A 20,845-nucleotide genomic window follows, 5' to 3' on the forward strand; every position below is an offset into this window, starting at 1 on the left:
GCTACCACGCCCGGCTACTTTTTTTGATTTATTGTAGAGATGAGGTCTCACCAAGTTGCCTAGGCGGGTCTCAAACCCGCGGGCTCAGGCAATTCACTCACCTCGGGCTCCCCAAGCGTGGGATTACAGGCTAAGTCACTGAGCCCGGCCCAGATAATTTTTTAAAATCATGCATCTCTTGGTTAAGATATGATATATTCAGGACTTTGAGAGTGAAGATGTCAGATTTACTTGAAATTATTAGTCATTTTAATTTTTTTTTTTTTTTTAGTTGGAGTCTCACTCCATTGCCCAGGCTGGAGTGTAGTGGCACACTCATGGCCATCCCAGGGTTGACCTGCTGGCCTCCAGCGATTCTTCTGCCTCAGCCTTCCAAGTAGCCGGAACTACAGGCACACGCTACCATGCCTGGCTAATTTTTGATTTTATCATAGAGACGAGGTCTCACCAGTTCCTCAGGCTGGTTTCAAACCTGCGGGCTCAGGCAATGCACTCACCTCAGCCTCCCAAAGTGCTGGGATTACAGGCTGAGTCACGGATCCCGTCAGTAATCTTATACGTAAATTAGATGTCACATTGGAATAAGAAGTGTTCCAGTGATCTCCACTGTAATACAAACAGTATTGGAATAAGAAGTGTTCCAGTGATCTCCACTGTAATACAAACATTTTAATTTAATTTAATTTTTTGAGAAAGCAGAATTTACTGAGAGCACAGAAAAGCTCCCACAGTAGCAGGGGACCTGAGGGGGTTACTCAACATTTTTAATTATGGCAAAGTGTTGGCCAGTTGTGGTGGCTCACATTTTGGGAGACAGAGGCAAGAGGATTGTCTAAACCCAGGGGTTCAAGACCAGCCTGGGCAACTTAGTGAGACTAAGCTAGCCGTGGTGACATATGCCTGTAGTCCCAGCTACTTGGAAAGCTGAAACAAGGATCGCCTGAGCCCAGCAGGTCAAGGCTGCAATGGCCATGTTCATACCACTGCATTCCAGTCTTGTTGACAGACTGAGACTGACTCAAAAGAAAAAAAAAATGTTTTGGTAACCAGAAATATATTCCTAAATTAAATGCAAACTTGAATTTTAGGCTATTTCACATTTTAGGTCCATGGAAATATAAAAGTGTGGGGGACTACTTTGTGCTGAGTATCAGTTTGTTAAGTTTGTGTTCTCCCACTAGAACTCTTCATAAGAATTAATTTTAAGGCTAAGTCATCGTCCTTTTTTTCTTTTTTGAGTCAGGGTCTCATTCTGTCACTCACGTTGGAGTGCTGGAGTGCAGTGGCATGATCACAGCTCACTGCAGCACAAGACTTGGGTGGTCCTTCCTCCTCAGCCTCTCTAGTAGCTGGGACTACAGGTGTATACCACCATGCCTGGCTAATTATTTTGATTTTTTTTGTAGAGATGGGGTCAAGGTCTTGCTTTGTTGCTCAGGCTGGTCTTGAACTTCTGGGTTCAAGCAGTCCTCCTGTCTCAGCCTCCCAAAGTGTTGGGATAACAGGTGTGAGCTACGGTGCCCAGCCATAAGTGATGGTCTTAGGTCATAAGTTAGAACTTTCTCTTTTCTTTTTTTGAGTTGGAGTCTCACTCTGTCACCCAGACTGGAGTGCAGTGGCCGCTCCCGGCCACCGCAGCCTCGACCTGCTGGGCTCCGGCGATCCTTCCGCCTCAGCCTTCCAGGTAGCTGGAACTACAGGTGTGCGCTACCACGCCTGGCTAATTTTTGATTTATTGTAGAGATGAGGTCTCGCCAAGTTGCCCAGCCTTAGGCAATCCACTCACCTCAGCCTCCCAAAGGCACGGGATTACAGGCTGAGCCACTGAGCCCGAATGAACTTTCTCTTTTCTAATGTTTACCAGTTCCAATGGCTCAGAGTGGAGCCTTTGTGTTGAATTATCATTTATTACATGTGGAGCAAGAGCTAAAGGATCAGAGGAACTAAAGCTCAGAGTTAAAGTGAACATAGTGAGGGTATTTGGAACCTGGCTGAAGACTACATACTGTTGTCATCCTTGCTGAACCCAAAGATTGCTGTCAGGGACCATGGGAAGGGCCAACAACTGCTGGGTGCTGAGGACTAGAATGACTGGAAGTTAGCTGGAGTGAAGAGTACTGGCTAGGTTTCTTTAAATGAGTATGAAATAATCCAAAGCTCTATTTCTAAATACATTTCCTAATTTTAAAATAGTTTGTCTTGGCTGGGCTCGGTGGCTCAGCCTGTAATCCCAGCACTTTGGATTGCCTGAGTCTGCGGGTTCGAGACCCACCTGGGCAACTTGACAAGACGTCATCTCTACAATAAATAAAAAATTAGCCGGGCATGGTAGCGTGCGCCTGTAGTTCCAGCTACTCGGAAGGCTGAGGCGGAAGGATTGCCAGAGCCCAGCAGGTTGAGGCTGCGGTGGCCAGGAATGGCCACTGCACTCCAGTCTGGGTGACAGAGTGAGACTCCAACTCAAAAAAAAAAAAAAAAAAGTTTGTCTTCTAGATGGCTTAAATTTGATATCAAGGGTTATGATAGGAAGATACCTTATCAGAGTTTCTGGGTTGCTGCAGAATTTTAATCATTGACCAGAATGGTGGTTATATAGGTATCTGTTTTACAAAAATTAAATAGTACATTAATATTCTGTGCATTTTTCTGTAATTTAGAATTACTTTTTACAAAGATAAACTAGGAGAGCAGTGGTTTATTCTGAGTGATGGGATTATGGGTCTTATTTTTTTCTTTCTTTTTTTTTTTTTGAGTTGGGAATCTCACTCTGTCGCTCAGACTGGAGTGCAGTGGCACGCTTCCGGCCACCACAGCCTCGACCTGCTGGGCTCTGAGGATCCTTCCACTTCAGCCTTCCAAGTAGCCGGAACTACAGGCGCACGCTACCATGCCCGGCTAGTTTTGGTTTTTTTTTTTTATTTGTTGTAGAGACGCAGTCTCCCCAAGTTGCCCGGGCGGGTCTCGAACCTGTGGGCTCAGGCATTCCACTCGCCTCGGCCTCCCAAAGTGCTGGAATTACGGGCTGAGATACACTTTCAAAATGTCTTTTAACCACAGTATTTTTAATTGAGATAGGATCATTGAAAATACTTTTCTTGCGACCCTCAGGGAAAGTGGTGAGTGTTCTTTTTCATGGTTCATAATTGAGGTTTACTGTGAACCTTAGATCAGCACCTTTTGTTACCCCTCACAGGGACAGGTAGGTAAGCTAAATCTACTTTGCTGGTTTGGGTGATTTGCTGATTATTTTCTTTCAACTTAATGAGACTGCTTTAGATTTCAGGGGCAATGTATGTTTGTATCTGCAAGTATTAAACATGTCAATAGAATGTAGAAACTTTTTGTTTGATCAGAGGAGGGGATACCAGCTGGAGCCTGACCTATCAGAAGAAGTGTCGGCTCGACTCCGCCTGGGCAGTGGAAGCAATGGCTTGCTCAGGAGGAAAGTGTCACTACTTGAGACAAAAGAAAAGAATTGCTTAATCAAAGAGAGGGATAGAAGAACGGATGATCTCCTTGAACTTACAGAGGTATTATTGTTCTTTGCATTGATCCAACAAAGAGGCATGTTTTGATATCTCATTTTTTCTAAACTTGAATGAATGTTTTATTTTGAGGGCTTTCTCCAGGAGTGGAATGAATGTCTTAAAAAAAAAATCATGGTCTTTTTATTCACTTTGGCTACGTTGATAATTAGTGATCCATGAAGGTAGCCTAAGTGATCAGACTATTTATTCTATTATTTAGCAAATGAGAGTAGACATAATCATTACATATCTTGGAATAAAGTGGGTTCTTTGTAATTTCTTTTACTAACCTTCAAATGTGTTGAGTTACATAGCATGTGTTTGGCATTAAGAATACATTCATTGCAGTTTTTTTTTTTTTTTTTTTTGAGTTGGAGTCTCACTGTCGCCCAGACTGGAGTGCAGTGCCCGCTCCCGGCCACCGCAGCATCAACCTGCTGGGCTCTGGCAATCCTTCCGCCTCAACCTTCCAAGTAGCTGGAACTACAGGCACATACTACCACGCCTGGCTAATTTTTTTTGATTTATTGTAGATTTTGATTTAAGTTGCCTGGGCGGGTCTCGAACCCGCAGGCTCAGGCAGTCCACTCACTTCAGCCTCCCAAAGACACGGGATTACAGGCTGAGCCACCGAGCCCGGCCATTGTAGTTTTTTTAAAAAAGTGGTTGTAATTTACTAAAATGTCCCTTTTGTTGATTATTGCATTTGAGAATACTAAAAACTTAGAGAAAACAAGAAATGTTAGAGTTCTTATGTTAAAGGTGCATCCACATCTTGGCTTCCTTTCCATTGTTGTCTTGGTAGATGACAGTCTTATTCAGTGAATATCTCTTGAACATTTACTATATATTGGGCATTCAAGTGGAGAGAGTGATTCATAAAATAGCAAATCTCTGTGCAATGGGAGGAAGCAGTAGTAAAAATATTCAGAGGAAAATAATTCCTCAGATGTCCCAATTTTATTTTGATGTTTTAAAATAAAAGTTCAGGAGACAAATCAGGATTTTAGTATTAGGAAGGAAGCAAAGGCTAGAAAGTTAGACACACCTCGGTTCAAATCTTGGCTCTACCTTTTAATAATTATATGACTTTGAGCATGTAAGGTAAACACTCTGGGCTTCAATTTTCTCTTCTATAAAACGACAGTAATGCCTTCCCCACAAGTGAGGATGAATGATATGCTTCAAGCATCTCTCCCCATGTTTGGCTCATAGTGCTCAGTGCATGGGAGTACGATAGTTGAAACCACACTTTAGATGTAAATATAATTACTAAATTATTGTTTTCAGAAGCTAATGATTGAACCAGCACTTGTTATAGCCATTAGTAAGACTGCCTTGTAGTCCTAAGCTTAAATATTTCTGTAATGCAATTTAGTAAGTCTTTGATAGTGTATTCTCAGAAGTCAGGTGTTGCAGAGATGAAAACCTTTCAGTCTCAGATCTTCATATCTGATAGTGGTTGAAGTAGTTCTGTATTAAAATAGCACCTCTGTACTTCCTAATTCAGGACATGGAAAAGGAAATCAGTAATGCCCTAGGCCATGGCCCACAAGATGAGATCCTAAGTAGTGCTTTCAAATTGCGAATTACTCGAGGAGACATCCAGACATTAAAGAACTATCACTGGCTCAATGATGAAGTAAGTTGTCTTCCCCCTCCCTTTGATTCTTACTATGTTTAACTGTTTGCTATCCATAACCAAAGTGATTTCTACCAAATTATAAGTGGTTAGTAAAGCAAATTTTAGTTTTATTTAAAACAAACATGTTTTAAACCTTAAAAAGATAGTTAATTCTAGTTGCTTTCTACCTTTAATTAGCAATATTTCTCTCTTTTGTTTCTGTACTTAGTGGTATCCACCACTTCACTTACTGGTCTTCAATGACATTTTTATAAACCCTAGTGCAGCAGTGAATGGGAGGAAGCAGCAAGTGATACTCATATTTTATTTTAGATGAATTCTTATAGGAGCCTTATTTTTTCAATAATAAAGGCATACATTGATCACTATATGTATATTATATGTGTTTTTCTTTATTCAATTTGAATGATAACTGCTTAATTTGTCATCGTGTATCCTTAGCTATTTAGCAAAAAGTAGCTCTTAGTTCTTCTTGCCTATTTTCCAGTTGATTCCTTCCCTAACTGCTCAGTCCCTGCATCTTCTCCTTTGTTTTCCTACCCTAGTTTCCTATGACTCGTTACCTTCAAACACATTCTTTTAAAGCTAGAATATCGTATTTCACAGTATAAATGTAGTTTGTTTATTACGGAGAATTTGGAAAATACAGAAGAAGTGAAATAAAGACATTGTTCGTAAGTGCCACCAGTCAAAAATAAAATAGTAGTATTTTGGTGTGCTTCCTTCTAGTTAATATTTTAATGGATGTATAATTTACAATGTAGTAAAATTCACTTCCACTAATGTTTCTTCATTTTTTGTGTGTGCTACAGTTACACATATCTTCTCATTATTGCTTTCTCCTTGGGTTTCTTTTGGCTCTGTTAAGTGTTATTCATACGCCTCAAAAGTACAATTTCATTCCTTTTTAATCCCTCTCATTTTTTACTGATATTTTTTCCCTGTCTTCAGCTAAGTTCTGGACGTTCTTTATCTGTTTCTTTAGTGACTTACCTTCTAATTCATCCTTACTCATTTAGAAATGTAGTTTTGATAGTATACTCGCTATGTTCCGACTTTTACACTCTTGGTCTTGATATTTTGTAGGTAATTAATTTCTATATGAATCTTCTGGTGGAAAGAAATAAAAAACAAGGCTATCCAGCACTTCATGCATTCAGTACTTTTTTCTATCCTAAATTAAAGTCTGGGGGTTACCAAGCAGTGAAAAGATGGACCAAAGGGGTAAATCTCTTTGAACAAGAACTTATTCTGGTGCCTATTCATCGGAAGGTACATTGGAGCCTGGTGGTGAGTAGAGATGGTTTATTGTTGGAATTTGAGTAGAGACTAGTTTTTTGTTTTTTTGTTTTTGAGTTGGAGTCTCACTCTGTCACCCAGACTGGAGTGTAGTGGCTGCTCCCGGCCACTGCAGCCTCGACCTGCTGGGCTCCGGTGATCCTTCCTCCTCAGCCTTCCAAGTAGCTGGAATTACAGGCATGCGCTACCACGCCCGGCTGATTTTCTGATTTATTGTAGAGATGAGGTCTCGCTGCCCAGGCGGGTCTCGAACCCGCGAGCTTAGGCAATCCACTCACCTCAGCCTCCCAAAGGCGCGGGATTACAGGATGAGCCACTGAGCCCGGCGAGACTAGTTTTTTAATGGTACCCTATTCTGTCCAGTGGAAAACCAATTGTATATGTTATAGGCATACTCTGCAGAGTTCCTTTTTAGTCTTGAGTTTGAGTTGAACAACTTGGAAAGCTAGATGACGAGTCCCTTTATTTGAAGAGCTTTCGTTTTTTTGGTTTTTTTTTTCTGAGTTGGAGTCTCACTGTGTTGCCCAGGCTGGAGTGCATTGGCACACTCACGGCCACTCCAGCGTCAACTTGCTGGGCTCTGGCGATCCTTCTGCCTCAGCCTTCCAAGTAGCCGTAACTACAAGTACGCACTTCCACACCCGGCTAATTTTTTTTATTTATTGTAGAGACAAGGTCTCGCCGAGTTGCTTGGGCTAGTTGCGAACCCACAGGCTCAGGCAATCCACTCACCTCGGCATCCCAAAGTGCTGGGATTACAGGCTGAACCACTGACAGCTTTCATTTTTGACAGGAAATAGTTTTAGGGTTATGATGCTTAGTTAGTTTTGCTTACAAGATGGTGTAGGTAAAAAAATAAAGAAGAAAGCAAAAGGTCTCATCACTCTGAGAGAACCAATAATATTTTGGTGAATAAGTTTCTAGGTCTTTCTCCAAGAATAGAAAGATGTAATTTTATTTTATTTTATTTTTTACTTATTTAATTTTTTCTTAGTCGGAGTCTCACTCTGTTGCCCAGGCTGGAGTACAGCGGCATGATCATGGCTACTACAGCCTTGACCTGCTGGGCTTAGGCAATCCTTGCGCCTCAGCCTTCTAAATAGCTGGAACTTCAGACATGTGCCACTATACCTGGCTAATTTTTTTGATTTATTGTAGAGATGGGGTCTCACCAAGTTGCCTCAGGCAATCCTCTCACCTCCACCTTCCAAAGTGCTGGGATTACAGGGGTGAGCTACCATGCCTGGCTGAAATATGTAATTTTGAACTTGTATCATCTGTGATGTTTTGTAACTTTTTTTTTTTTTTTAGTTGGAGTCTCACTCCGTCACCCAGACTAGAGTGCAGTGGCACACTCCTGGCCACCGCAGCCTTGACCTGCTGGGCTCTCGCGATCCTTCCGCCTCAGCCTTCCAAGTAGCTGGAACTACAGGTGCGCGCTACCATGCCCAGCTAATTTTTGATTTATTGTAGAGATGAGGTCTCACTGCCCAGGCGGGTCTCAAACCTGCGGGCTCAGGCAATCCACTCACCTCAGCCTCCCAAAGGCGCGGGATTACAGGCTGAGCCACTGAGCCCGGCTAACTTCTTTTTTTCGAACTAAAAAATTTGTCTTAGAAATGCTTTCATGCTGGTACATGTATTGATTTTTTTAAAGATGCCTTTCATTTTGGAAGTAAAATTCTCACTCCTGTTACATTTAGGATGTGTCTAGATGTTACATTTTTTTTCCATTATAGGTGATAGACCTAAGAAAAAAGTGTCTTAAGTATCTGGATTCAATGGGACAAAAGGGCCATCGGATTTGTGAGATTCTCCTGTGAGTAATGGTTGAAAAACTACACTGTTGTCCCGTTTTACCCTTGTTAGATAATCTTTCCTATATTTAATCCTAGGAAGTGGGATGAATGGGAGTCTGATGTACATAGTGAAGACTGTCTTCCTAGTTGTTCAGACTTAACTTGAATCGTTTTTTTTTCTTGCCTAAAAATAGCCTAATGACTGATCTCATCTGAGAGGTCTTGTAGTGTCATTGAAAACAAGTTTGTCATGTGTCATGATGTGAAATATGTCTTATTAGAATCCTGTGATTTGAATTAGATTTCTTTGGGATTGCTTTATTAGTCTGAATGTTCTAAACTCCATGAGAGTTGGGTTTATCTCATAGAACCCAGGGGTAATGTTTAAAGTATATAGTTTCCCCAAAAACTTTAAAGTAAAACAAACCAACAACAACAAGAAATAATAATAAAGGATATAGTCTGCAGGCAACTATTTCAATTAGTAATTGCTAGAAATCCGCCTTTTTAAAGCATAGTCACTTCTTTGCTATGTAAAGCAGACATGAATTTTATAGTGAGGAGGTGTATCATTTAGTCCATTTTTTATTTTCTGCCCACTAGAAGCAAATGCAAGTTTCTACCTTTTTAAAAAAAATTTTTTGTAGAAATGAGGTCTTGCTGTTACCCAGGTTGATCTTGAACTCTTGGGCTCTAGCAGTTCTCTCACCTTGGCCTCCCAAAGTGCTGGGATTACAAGTGTGAGCCACTGCACCTGGCCTTCAGGTTCCTACTTTTAACTTTACTAAGGATGAATGAAGTTGCTGAATTAATCTTGTGAAGAAAGGTCATTGTTTTTTTTCAAGAGAGACTTTTGACTGCAAAGCGTCATTATTAACAGTAATAAATTCAATGTTGCTTTAGTATACAAGATCCTTTATTTATGATTGTTTATCTCATTATACTTTACTATGAATGTAAATTCATACTTTTTTCTTCTTTTTCTTTTTTGAGTACGAAGGGTTCAGTTTCTGCTGGCATCTGAAAGCCTGCTCCCTTTCTTGATGCTCCTAGTCCTGTTTTTCTCAAGTTATTTTTTTTCATTTTTATCCTCCTCCCTGGAGTAAAAATTTTAATTTTTCTCTAACAAGAGAAAATAATACTAGGGAATACATAATTTTTTGTTTGTTTGGTTTTTTTTAAGTTGAAGTCTCACTCTGTCGCCCAGACTGGAGTGCAGTGACCGCTCCTAGCCACCGCAGCCTCCATCTGCTGGGCTCCAGCGATACTTTCGCTCAGCCTTCCAAGTAGCTGGAACTACAGGCGTGCGCTACCACGCCCGGCTAATTTTTTAATTTATTGTAGAGATGAGGTCTCGCCAAGGTGCCCAGGTGGGTCTCGAACCCACGGGCTCAGACAATCCACTCACCTCAGCCTCCCAAGCAGGGAATTACATGCTGAGCCACCGAGCCCAGCGGGAATACATTTTAGAGGGCTACAAACCATGCTAAGATTTTGGCCTCCTAAGAACCAGTTTTTACTGTCTTGGGGGCAATATTGCATCCATTAATAATCCATGCCCTGTTCTAACATTGTCTTACCTTATATGCAGACTTGGATGAAAACTGAGATGCCGGCCAGGCTGGGTGGCTCAGCCTGTAATCCCAGCACTTTGGGAGGCCGAGGCGAGTGGATTGCCTGAGCCCGCAGGTTCGAGACCTGCCTGGGCAACTTGGCGAGACCTCGTCTCTACAAAAAATAAAAAATTAGCCGGGCCTGCTAGCGTGTGCCTGTAGTTCCAGCTACTTGGAAGGCTGAGGTGGAAGGATCACCAGAGCCCAGCAGGTCGAGGCTGTGGTGACCGGCAGCATGCTACTGCACTCCATTCTGGGTGGCAGAGTGAGGCTCTAACTCAAAAAAAAAAAAAAAAAGAAAAGAAAACTGGATTCTGAGGTTGTTAAACTTGATAGTCTTCTGGAGATGTGGATACAATTAATCATTTAATATTTATTATCTCCTAAGAATATGGAAATTTCCTATATAACTACAATGTCATTATGACACTTAAGAAAAGTTATTCATATGTAATATATGGTCCATATTTTGATGTCTTGAGGTATCTTATAGCTTTTTTTCAACTTAATGCAGGAGCCAGTCAGGGTTCATGCATTTTCTCAATGTCTCTTTAGTCTTCTTTAATTTAGGGTAATCTTTACTTTTTAATTTTTGGATGGCAATGGCTTTTTTTTTTTAAGAGTCTTTGCCAGTTTTCTTGTTTCATATCTATTTTTAAGTGAGGAAATGCAAGTTGCAAAATGAAGTACTTTTTAAATAGAATAAAATGCATATTTTAAAACTGATGTATAGGGGTAGGGTAGATAACTAGAGACATCCACAGCAAACTGTTAATAGTAATTACTCTAGAATGGTTATTACAGGGGTCTTTTGCTTTTTACATTATTTTATATTTTGATTTTTTTTTTTGAATGGAAGTCTTACTCTGTTGCCCAGACTGGAGTGCAGTGGCATGCTCACAGCCACCGCAGCCTTGACCTGCTGGGCTCAGGCAATCCTTCCACTTCAGCCTTCCAGGTAGCTGGAACTACAGGCATGCAGTACCACACCTGACTTATTTTTTGATTTATTGTAGAGACAAGTCTTACCAAGTTGCCCAGGCTGGTCTTAAAGCTCAGGAATCCTCTTGCCTCGACCTCCCAAAGTGCTGGGATTACGGACTAGAGCCACCGTGCCCAGTCTGTTTTGTTTTTTTATAAAACAAGCACGTACAATTTTTGTAGGCATGAAAAACTCCCTAGTTTACATTTATAAACCAAAAACCAGTCATGTTTTTAAAAAGCTAATGAATGTAGATTTGAAAATAACATATCTATTAAATATCACAATGCCTTTTGTAACCATAATGGTTAATCTCTGTAGGGATTCATCAATGTATTTATTCTCTTTTTTTAGTCAGTATTTACAGGATGAAAGTAAGACCAAAAGAAATATTGACCTGAATCTTCTAGAGTGGACCCACTACAGCATGAAGGCACATGTAAGTGATGACCATCTATATTTGACATACTTTGTTGCATTTACTGACAGTTTCATATTCATATTTGTGCTTCCTTCCATGACATGCATTCTCTAAAAGTATACATCTTGGCTGGGCTTGGTGGTTCAGCCTGTAATCCCAGTACTTTGGGAGGCCGAGGTAAGTGGATTGCCTGAGCCTGTGGGTTCGAGACCAGCATTAGACGGGTATGGTAGCACGCACCTGTAGTTCCAGCTACTTGGAAGCCTGAGGCAAAAGGATCGCCAAGCCCAGCAGGTGGACGCTGGGGTAGCCATAAGTGTGTCACCGCACTCCAGCCTGGGCAACAGAGTGAGACTCCTTTTTTTTTTTTTTTTTTAAAAAGTATAGGCCGGGCTCGGTGGCTCAGTCTGTAATCCCAGCACTTTGGGAGGCCAAGGTGAGTGGATTGCCTGAGCCTGCGGGCTTGAGACCCGTCTGGGCAACTTGACGAGACCTCATCTCTACAACAAATCAAAAATTAGCTGGGCGTGGTAGCGCTTAAAAAAAAAAAGTATACATCTTAAGCATGACCTACATCTAAATCTTTAGTAATTAATTTAGCTAAGATGGTTGCCTAGCTATTATCTTCTTGCTCCAAATGTAAATATTAACTGTGTGCTAGCCCATCTCTCTTAGAATTGGAGAAAAAAATGAATACATTCAAGTCAGCTACTTTTCTTTGTTGGCGCTAATAAAACTTTAAAGTTCTTGTCCAAAATTTATCTTGGAGTTTGTTTATGTAAGTCTTTGAATAAGTAAAAATTGAGCTATTGTCACATAGTTTGTTTTTGAGCAGTGGAATCAGGCTCTCCCATGCTCTTATTATCTTGGGCTACCTGTGCCTGACAGCTAGAGTGCGTCAAGGATTGGCCAAGATGAGGGCACACAGGCCTGGGGAAGGTGTGAGCTTATTTCATGTGGGTTTGGAATCCAGCACCTTTGGCTTATTATGCTCTTATTGCTGCTTGTAGCAAGTTTTGTTTTTGTTTTAGGACAGAACTGAGCGATCAAGGCAAGATTTGAGTTGATTCAGGACAAAAACATGTCTTTGTCCCACTTGAAGCTCTGAGGGGTCAAAGTAGTCTTATTTTCCTAGCCAGGGAAGAGAAGTTAAATTTCTGATTGAGCCACACTTAGCCATTTTTAAATTTACAGATACTTCTGAAATAATTCTTACTAACATTCCTGGTAGTAAACCGCCTTTTCATTTGGTTTGTTTGAATGAGCTGAGATGGAACTCTCCCTTTTTTTCTCTTCTTCTGAAAAATATTTTCTATGAAGTCATGTACTCCATGTCATGGCTATGATTTTTATACCACATAGAGTGAGACTAATTGTGCTGGTTTGTGTGCTTGTGCAATACCAGACTTAATACTTATAATATTGTTTATCCACAGTGATATTTAGAAAAAGTCCAAGGAGTTTGTATTTGATAATGTTTTACCCCTTCCTCCCTTCTTTTCTCTTTTTTTTGTTGTCGTTATTTTAGGAGATTCCTCAACAATTGAATGGGAGTGATTGTGGAATGTTTACTTGTAAATATGCAGATTATATCTCTAGGGACAAACCTATCACATTTACTCAGGTGAGTGAAAACCCCTCCGCATCCACTTACTTGTTATTAAGCAAGATAGACTTCAAGCACTTGGCCAGCGCCTGGCACACATTCTGCTCTCAATAATAGTAGCTGTGCTGCTCTTATTATTGCTGCAAACTCTGGCCATAGCCCTATGCTTGCCAGGGGTTGGTTGTTTCATATGCTGTCAGGTTTATTCTAGGCCTTACTTGCATATCTAGTTCTAGGTTTGCGTATATTTGAACACCAGCGTTCACTGCTTCCTTTGTAGTACTCATATTTTATCCAAAGAAGGAGGCATGTCAATATATAATAGCAAGAGAAAATTCAGGTCTTGTGAGGACTGAAGCCACATGTCTAAGATGTAACTTATGGCTCTGCATTTAAGTAGAAACTCAAGTATGTTAGGAATACTTGAGAATTTACATTTGTTACAGTGGATTCTCAACCTTTTTACAACTGAGGACAGCCCCCACTAAAAAATATTTTTCAGACTGGGCATGGTGGCTTACTCCTGTAATCCTAGCACTTTGGGAGACCAAGGTGGGAGGATCACTTGAGCCAAGGAGTTTGAGACCAGCCTGGGCAACATAGCGACACCTCATCTCTATTTTAATTTTAATTTTAATTTTTCTTAAGCTGGGCATGGTGGGTCATGCCTATAATCCCAGCACTTTGGGAGGCGGAGGCAAGAGGATTGTCTGAGCCCAGGAGTTCAAGACCAGCTTGGGCAACTTGGTGAAAGCTCTTCTCTACAGTCAATCAAAAAATTAGCCAGGTGTGGTGGTGCATGCCTATAGTTCCAGCTATTTGGAAGGCTGAGGTGGAAGGATTGCCTGAGCACAGCAAGTTGAGGCCGCTGTGGCCATGAGCATGCCACTGTACTCTGGCCTGGGCGACAGAGTGAGACTCCAACTAAAAAATAAATAAATAGAAGAATTAAAGAAGTGTGTGTCTATTATATATATATAATCAATAGAACTCATTTTGATAGATGTTGACTTCTAAACAAAATATATTTATGGAGTAGCAGGACTAATAACCCCATTTCAAACTTTTGAGCAACATAAAATGACTAGAGCGCCCACGCCGAATTACTATAACTCCAGTCTAAAATAAAAACACTTATTGGTTATTCTTGTTATAGAACCAAACTGGGGTCCACTTACCTGGTACTGTAAAGCCAGGTAATTACACCAAAGTTTGCAGCGTTGGAAAAAAAAGGCATTTATTGCAGGGCATCAAGCAAGGAGGACCAGGCACTAAATGCTCAAATCTTGCTCTCTGATTGCCTCCAGTCAAGGGTTTTTAAAGTCAGGGATAGGCATTAGGAAAGCTGAAGATACAGGCAAAATCAGAAATCAGTACATGGAGGTTACACATTAGTTTTTAGTGGGCTTAAAGATTTAAAGATTTCTGATTTGCAGTTTGGTTAAGGAAGGAAAGGTTGGCTTAACAATTTGGAGTCAGGAAAAAATTGTTAACTGTAGCTACTGAGCATGACCTTCAGATCCCTCAGGAAGAAATTTAGAATGAAAAATGATGGTCAGAATTCAGTCCTCAGCTCCCCCTTATCTGAGGCCTAGAGCCAGCAGATCCATTTAGTAGGCTTCTGGGTCAGGGCCTGGGTTTCTGAAAGACAACTCAGAGACATATGTTAAGATGTTACCCATGTTATAGCCAGCTCACGCCTGTAATCTCAGCACTTTGGGAGACGGAGGTGAGAGGATTGCCTGAGCCCAGGGGTTCGAAACTAACCTGGGCAACTTGGCGAGACCTCATCTCTGTAATAAATCAAAAAATTAGCTGGGCATGGTGATGCGTGCCTGTAGTTCCAGCTACTGGGAAGGCGGAGGTGGAAGGATCACCTGAGCCCAGGAGGTTGAGGTTGTGGTGGCCGTGAGTGTGCCACTGCACTCCAGCCTGGGTGACAGAGTGAGACTCTGACTCAAAAAAAAAAAAGACGTTACCCATGTTTCTATGGGAAAAGTAGACATCTCCAGAACTCTGACTTCCTTGGCAATTGTTTTAGGCTACTATCATCTTCTTGTTTAACAAGTCATTATTTGCTTCTGAGGTTAGCGAGGTACCTGGAATTTCCCTTGAAAGGAACTCAGGATTTTCTTTTATTTCCATGCTTCTTGGGGTCGACAGGCCTCTTAAAAGATCTCTGCTCTGTCTCAATCTTAGCAGTTTTACTAAAAATCAACATGCAGTTTTTTACTAGATATTTTGATCTATTTAAAATAATTTAAGTCATGTTACTTTTTAGCACTCATCTCCACCCCCCAGATAGGAAATTACTCCTTTATAATAAAGGGTATATGCAGCTATTTATAATGATTCATCTGGAGTATCTCAAGAATGTGGACTTTTGATTTCATCAGAAGACTAGAGTTGCAGGGAATTTTGGAGTTGCCATGTTGTTGCTGCTTTGCAAGTTGGCCCATTTAGTGGTTATCAGTTAAAGCAGAATAACATGCAAAACATCTAATTTTTTGATGTTGCCAAATAGGGAGTTGATTGCTCTCTGAACCTAATGACGTGCATGAGATTTCAAAGGGAGAAGTTGCTATTTGAGGAGAACTGGCAATGTACAACATTTTGTAGAACAGAAAGAAATTTGTAGATTTATTTTTTTTCTTTATTTAAATAGTTAATGTTGGCCGGACATGGTGGCTCAATACCTGTAGTTCCAGCTACTTGGAAGGCTGGTGGTTCCGGCACTTTGGGAGGTAGAGGCTGGAGGATTGCTTGAGCCCAGGAGTTAAAGTCCAGCCTGAGTAACATAGTGAGATCCCTGTCTGTACAAAAAAATACAAAAATTAACTGGGCGTGGTGGCACACACCTGTAGTCCCAACTACTTGGGAGGCTGAGGTGGAAGGATCACCTGAGCCGAGGAGGTCAAGTTGCAGTGAGCCATGACCATGCCACTGCACTCCAACCTGGGCAACAGAGTGACATTCTATCTCAAAAAAAAAAAAAAATTTTTTTTCTCATATAAGAGTAGAATATGTTCATTTTAGAATGTTTTGAAGTAGAAAAGGTATCCATTGGGCCTCTACTTTGATATTTCCATTTTGGGTACATGTTTTTATTAGGAAATTGTACCGTATTGTATAATTCTGCATACTGCTTTGGTTTTCTTAACATGTAGAAATGCTTATGATACATGTCATGTAGTAATAAATGTTGTAAACTTCTTTTTTTATGACTTTATAAGTATGCTCCATATGCAAAATGTCAGCACGTACATGAAAGACATGGACATCTTGCTTTATTTACATGATCACTCCTGCAGTTTGTGATGCTGTGCACATTCACGTCTAATGCGCATGTTTGGGCTTCTTTGCAGCACCAGATGCCTCTCTTCCGGAAGAAGATGGTGTGGGAAATCCTTCATCAGCAGTTGCTGTGAGAATGCCTGGCCTGGTCCCTCTAGCTGCTGGTGGTTCTTTCATGGACGTTTCCATATACCTCATGCATTGTGGGTTCAAAAGTCCCTGCATCACTTCTGTCCTCTCACAGGTACTGAGCTGTCAAAGTGCATGAAGGCTTCTCACGGCACCCTCATCCTGACTGGGGGTGCAGAGGGCTGCTTGCAACCCTGTTTATAAGGCTGTGCCTGCTCAGAGCTTTGGACTGTTCAACCCACACAAGAACAAACGCTAATTTTTTTTTTAAGATTTTTTTTCCCTATGAATGTGGGAATTGCAGGATTTATTCTGTGAATTGTTTTTTCTGTGTTATTTGTTCAGTGTATTCATTCACTCGCTCATTTGCAGACATCTTGGGCAGTGGTCGAGCACCGCTGCTGTTTTACTCTCAATTACTTGTTTGAACTATTTATTTCGGAAAGGAATGTTAATCAAGCTGCCACTCCCTGCTGAAGATCAGGAGGGAAATCTCACTGGGGGCGGAAGGAAGTGTTAATTAACTTCTCTATCGCTGGAGCAGTAACTGCCAACTTGAAGCTGGAGGGTTTTTTTAGAGACTTAAAAGATCCAGGAGAAACTGAAATGCTGTGGTCTAGGGTCTGGTTGCCTTTCAGAGGAATCTGACACGACAGCATTGACACAGTGTTATGGAAAAGTGGAACTGTGGCCAAGGAACTCTGGCTACCCAAGCATCTTCAGAAGAGTATAATGGTCATCTTAAAGAGACTTCCCTTTCTGGAAATGAGGTGACTTGGCTTATTCTTGAAACTGGATTCATGGATTCAAAGTAACTGTAAACCCGAAATCTTCATTTTCACCCCAGATCTGGTTGAATACAAACCTCAGAATGTAAGGGCTGGCCTGAGCTGTTTATTTCAGAAGATAACTATTCAATTTAAAGCTATTTTTCCTCAAAGTTTTTTTTCTATATATTAAGCCTAAATTAAGTTTTGTACTCATTAAAATTAACACCCCCCACTCTTCCCCCACTGAAATTTGAAGAAAATTTAGTATTTGGCTCTGAGGTTGTCAGTTATACAATAATCTATTTTGCATATGAAAGTTTGTATTTAACTCTTTTGTTCATGAAAAACCCAACAGATGTGGTTATGCATTTTTAATTTCAGAAAGTTTAGAGCTGGTCAGAACATATTTTGCAAGATTTAGTGCCTAGTGTTGCTTTTCTGATATAATAAAAGGTTGTCTGGCAGAACCTGAAAGAATATGCTGAAATGATTTCTGACCCTTTTCTCACTTAAGCCTCCCAAACTTGTTCTGGTGCATAAAAGCAAGAGGTAAAATTGGGAAAATCAGGCATGTGTTAGCTATGAATCTATGCCTGCCTGTGAAGGGCCCAGGCTGCAGGTTGCAGGGGTATATTGGTTGTAGCACTGCAGTTAGTTTTTTCTAGGTCTTAGAAAGTCTTGGTTGGCATAGGACTTGGGTCTGTAATGTGGATTGAAACTGCTGGGCCTCCTTTGGCCAGGCCAGAAGCCCTGTGGTTAGGTGATAATTAAAGGAAGAGAAGGTTGTGCTAAGTCTCCCTCAAGCTTAGGCTACACAGAGAACCTTCCTGTAGCCCCTGCTCCTTTTCCTGGGGCTGTGTCAGTGAGTACTGGGGTTAGGCAGCTGTCACAGTCAAAAGGCCAGAGGTTCACTGAGTCAGCGTTATACTAAACACCTGATTTTCACTGGGCTTCAGTGTGCCTCACCTTAGAGTTTAGGACCTTGATTAAGATTTATTCCATGTTAGGTAAATTCTGTTAGGAATGGCAATCTGTATTCTGCCCAAATGAATGATACTGGGGCTTAGTGTATTATTTGAGAGGCTTCTTACAAGTAACTTTCACTGAGCTTTGCATCAAAGTATGCTGACCAGGTGTGGTGCCCAGCATTTAGGGAGGCTGAGGTGAGAGTATTGCGTGAGCCTAGCAGTTTGAGATCAGCCTGGACAACATAGCATGATCTCGTGTGTACCAAAAAATTAAAAAATTCCTGGGCACCTTGGCTCATGCCTGTAATCCCAACACTTTGGAAGGCTAAGGTGGATGGATTGCTTAAGCTTAGGAGTTCAAAACTAGCCTGGGCAACATAGTGAAACTTCATCTCTACCCCCAAAAAAAGTATGCCTGTAGTCCTAGCTACTCAGGGTGCTAAGGTAGAAGGATTGCATGAGCCCAGGAGGTCCAACCTTGGCAACAGAATGAGACCCTGATTTGAAAAAAATAAACAGAAATAAAGTAGAAAATTAGTAGTGTATGCCTGTAGACCCAGCTACTCAAGAGGCTGAGGTGGAAGGAATGCCTGAACTCAGGAAGTCAAGGCTGCAATGAGCCGAGCTCATGCCACTGCACTCTAGCCTGGTCAACAGAGTGAGACCCTAAGGGTAAAAAAGTGACATATTATTCACCTCACCCTTGACCTCCTGGGCTCAGATGCTCCTTATACCTCAGTCTCCCAAGTAATTGGGACTATAGGCACGTGCCACCATGCCTGGCAGGTCTCACTATGTTGTCCAGGCTGACCTTGAACTCCTGGGCTCAAGCAATCCTGCTTCCCAAAGTGCTGGGATTACAGTCATGTGCCACAACACCTGGCCAGGATAACTCCTAACAATCTTTTAGGACACAATGAAATTGGGGCAAGCAGAGCATGAAGCTAGAACATGGCCTTCTGTGTGACCCTGAGCTCCTGAAGGTAACATGGGAAACCACAGGCCATGTTTCTCTAGGTACTAACATGTCTCCCTTGTCATAAAGAAACTCACTGGTAATATAAAACTTCCAGACTCAGTTGATGAAAAAGTGGTTTCAGTGAAAAAACAGCTACCGATTTTATTAGGAGCAAATTATCAAAGTGAAAGCCGGTGATTTTTTTTTTTTTTTTTTTTTTGAGTTGGAGTCTCACTCTGTCACCCAGACTGGAGTGCAGTGGCCGCTCCCGGCCACCGCAGCCTCGACCTGCTGGGCTCCAGTGATCCTTCTGCCTCAGCCTTCCAGGTAGCTGGAACTACAGGTGCGCGCTACCACGCCCGGCTAATTTTTTGATTTATTGTAAAGATGAGGTCTCGCCAAGTTGCCCAGACGGGTCTCGAATCTGTGGGCTCAGGCATTCCACTCATCTCAGCCTCCCAAAGGTGTGGGATTACAGGCTGAGCCACCGAGTCCAGCTGATTTTTTTTTTTTTAATTGTAGTAGTTGTAGTCTGGAAAAGGTGCAGTGAGCCATTATTCTTTTTTAGTAATAGTTTATCTTTGAAATTGATATACATTTTAAAACTACACTGTTGCTGAGCAAGGATCTTTCTCATGCTGGACCTTGTACCAGAACTGGATGGGGACTGGAAGGGAAACAGATTTGGGGCATATGCAAGAAGATGCTCTTGGGAGCCCCTTGTTCGACCTCAGGTGCCTAAGGCTGGGTGGAACCTCCAATCCCTTCATCCTCTGAAATCCTAAGCACACCTTGGGGAGCATCGTGTCACGTTGGTGCACAAGGTTCACCTGCACTGTGAAGAGTTGCTTGGTGCTGGGACCAAGGCATGGAACGCGTCCTTGGAGAAATGGTGAACCTCAGATCTGAGTGAATAAGCAATATAGAGAAGGCCGGGTTTGTGATAGTCTTGGTACTATAATTAACCTACATTTGTTTAGATCAGCTTTTGTGAACTAATTGGGAACCTAATCATTTATAATGGTTTGAGGAAAAACTCCAAGCACCTGATATGCAAGCAAACTTATGGTACTTAATTCCTTTGGTTTTTTAATTTTTTTTGAGTTGGAGTCTCACTCTTCTTCACTCTACCCAGGCTGGAGTGCAGTGGCATGCATGCTCACAGCCACCCCAGCGATCCTTCTACCTCAGTCTTTTGAGAAGCCGGAGCTACAGATGCACTCTACCACGCACAGCTATTTTTAATTTTATTGTAGAGATGAGGTCATGCTCAGGCAATACACTTGCCTCCCAAAGTGCCGGGATTACAGGCTGAGCCACTGAGCCTGGCCACTTAATTCATTTGTAAATTGGGGATCTAGCTAGCTGTATTGCTTTGATAATTTTTTCTTTTAGTTTACCTAATATATACAAGGAAGGGTTTGAATATATTGGAATAGATATTGATTTATCTATTTACCAGTAAATTCATCTCTTTAATTCAGTGACTTTTAAATTTAAAATTTTTTTGATTGCAACTCATAGTAATAAATGTATTTTATGTCATTTCATACACATCATGTGATTATGTACGTATACAAAGTTTCACAAAAAATTCTTATCCTCACTATACTCTGATAGTTTTATTTCCGTTTTTAAAAAATATGGATTATGACCACCGAGTTGATTTATCTGCCCCACTAATGAAAAATATCTCTCTGAATGACCTGACAGGCAAGATGCAGATTATGTTTAAAACCATAAATCTGGCCGGGCTCGGTGGCTCAGCCTGTAATCCCGCGCTTTGGGAGGCTGAGGTGAGTGAATTGCCTGAGCCTGCAGTTCGAGACCCGCC

At 41.4% G+C, this 20,845-nt stretch overlaps 1 protein-coding gene across 3 annotated transcripts in view; it reads left to right on the plus strand.

Annotated features, from left to right (window-relative positions):
• SENP2 (SUMO1/sentrin/SMT3 specific peptidase 2) overlaps positions 1-17,559 on the plus strand; it is a 46,552-nt gene extending 28,993 nt beyond the window's left edge. For all 3 annotated transcript variants that reach the window (XM_021716729.1, XM_008066344.1, XM_021716730.1), the window contains exons 11-17: positions 3,354-3,530; positions 5,038-5,169; positions 6,259-6,462; positions 8,211-8,290; positions 11,220-11,304; positions 12,815-12,910; positions 16,258-17,559. In XM_021716729.1, the coding sequence (XP_021572404.1) occupies positions 3,354-3,530; positions 5,038-5,169; positions 6,259-6,462; positions 8,211-8,290; positions 11,220-11,304; positions 12,815-12,910; positions 16,258-16,320 (837 nt within the window). In that variant the 3' untranslated portion in view covers positions 16,321-17,559. The remainder of the gene's footprint in view (positions 1-3,353; positions 3,531-5,037; positions 5,170-6,258; positions 6,463-8,210; positions 8,291-11,219; positions 11,305-12,814; positions 12,911-16,257) is intronic.
• The last annotated feature ends 3,286 nt before the right edge of the window (positions 17,560-20,845 follow it).

The sequence above is a fragment of the Carlito syrichta genome, unplaced genomic scaffold (assembly GCF_000164805.1).
Source record: "Carlito syrichta isolate Samal-C Ts95f unplaced genomic scaffold, Tarsius_syrichta-2.0.1 Scaffold308888, whole genome shotgun sequence".
Classification (NCBI taxonomy): Eukaryota; Metazoa; Chordata; class Mammalia; order Primates; family Tarsiidae; genus Carlito; species Carlito syrichta.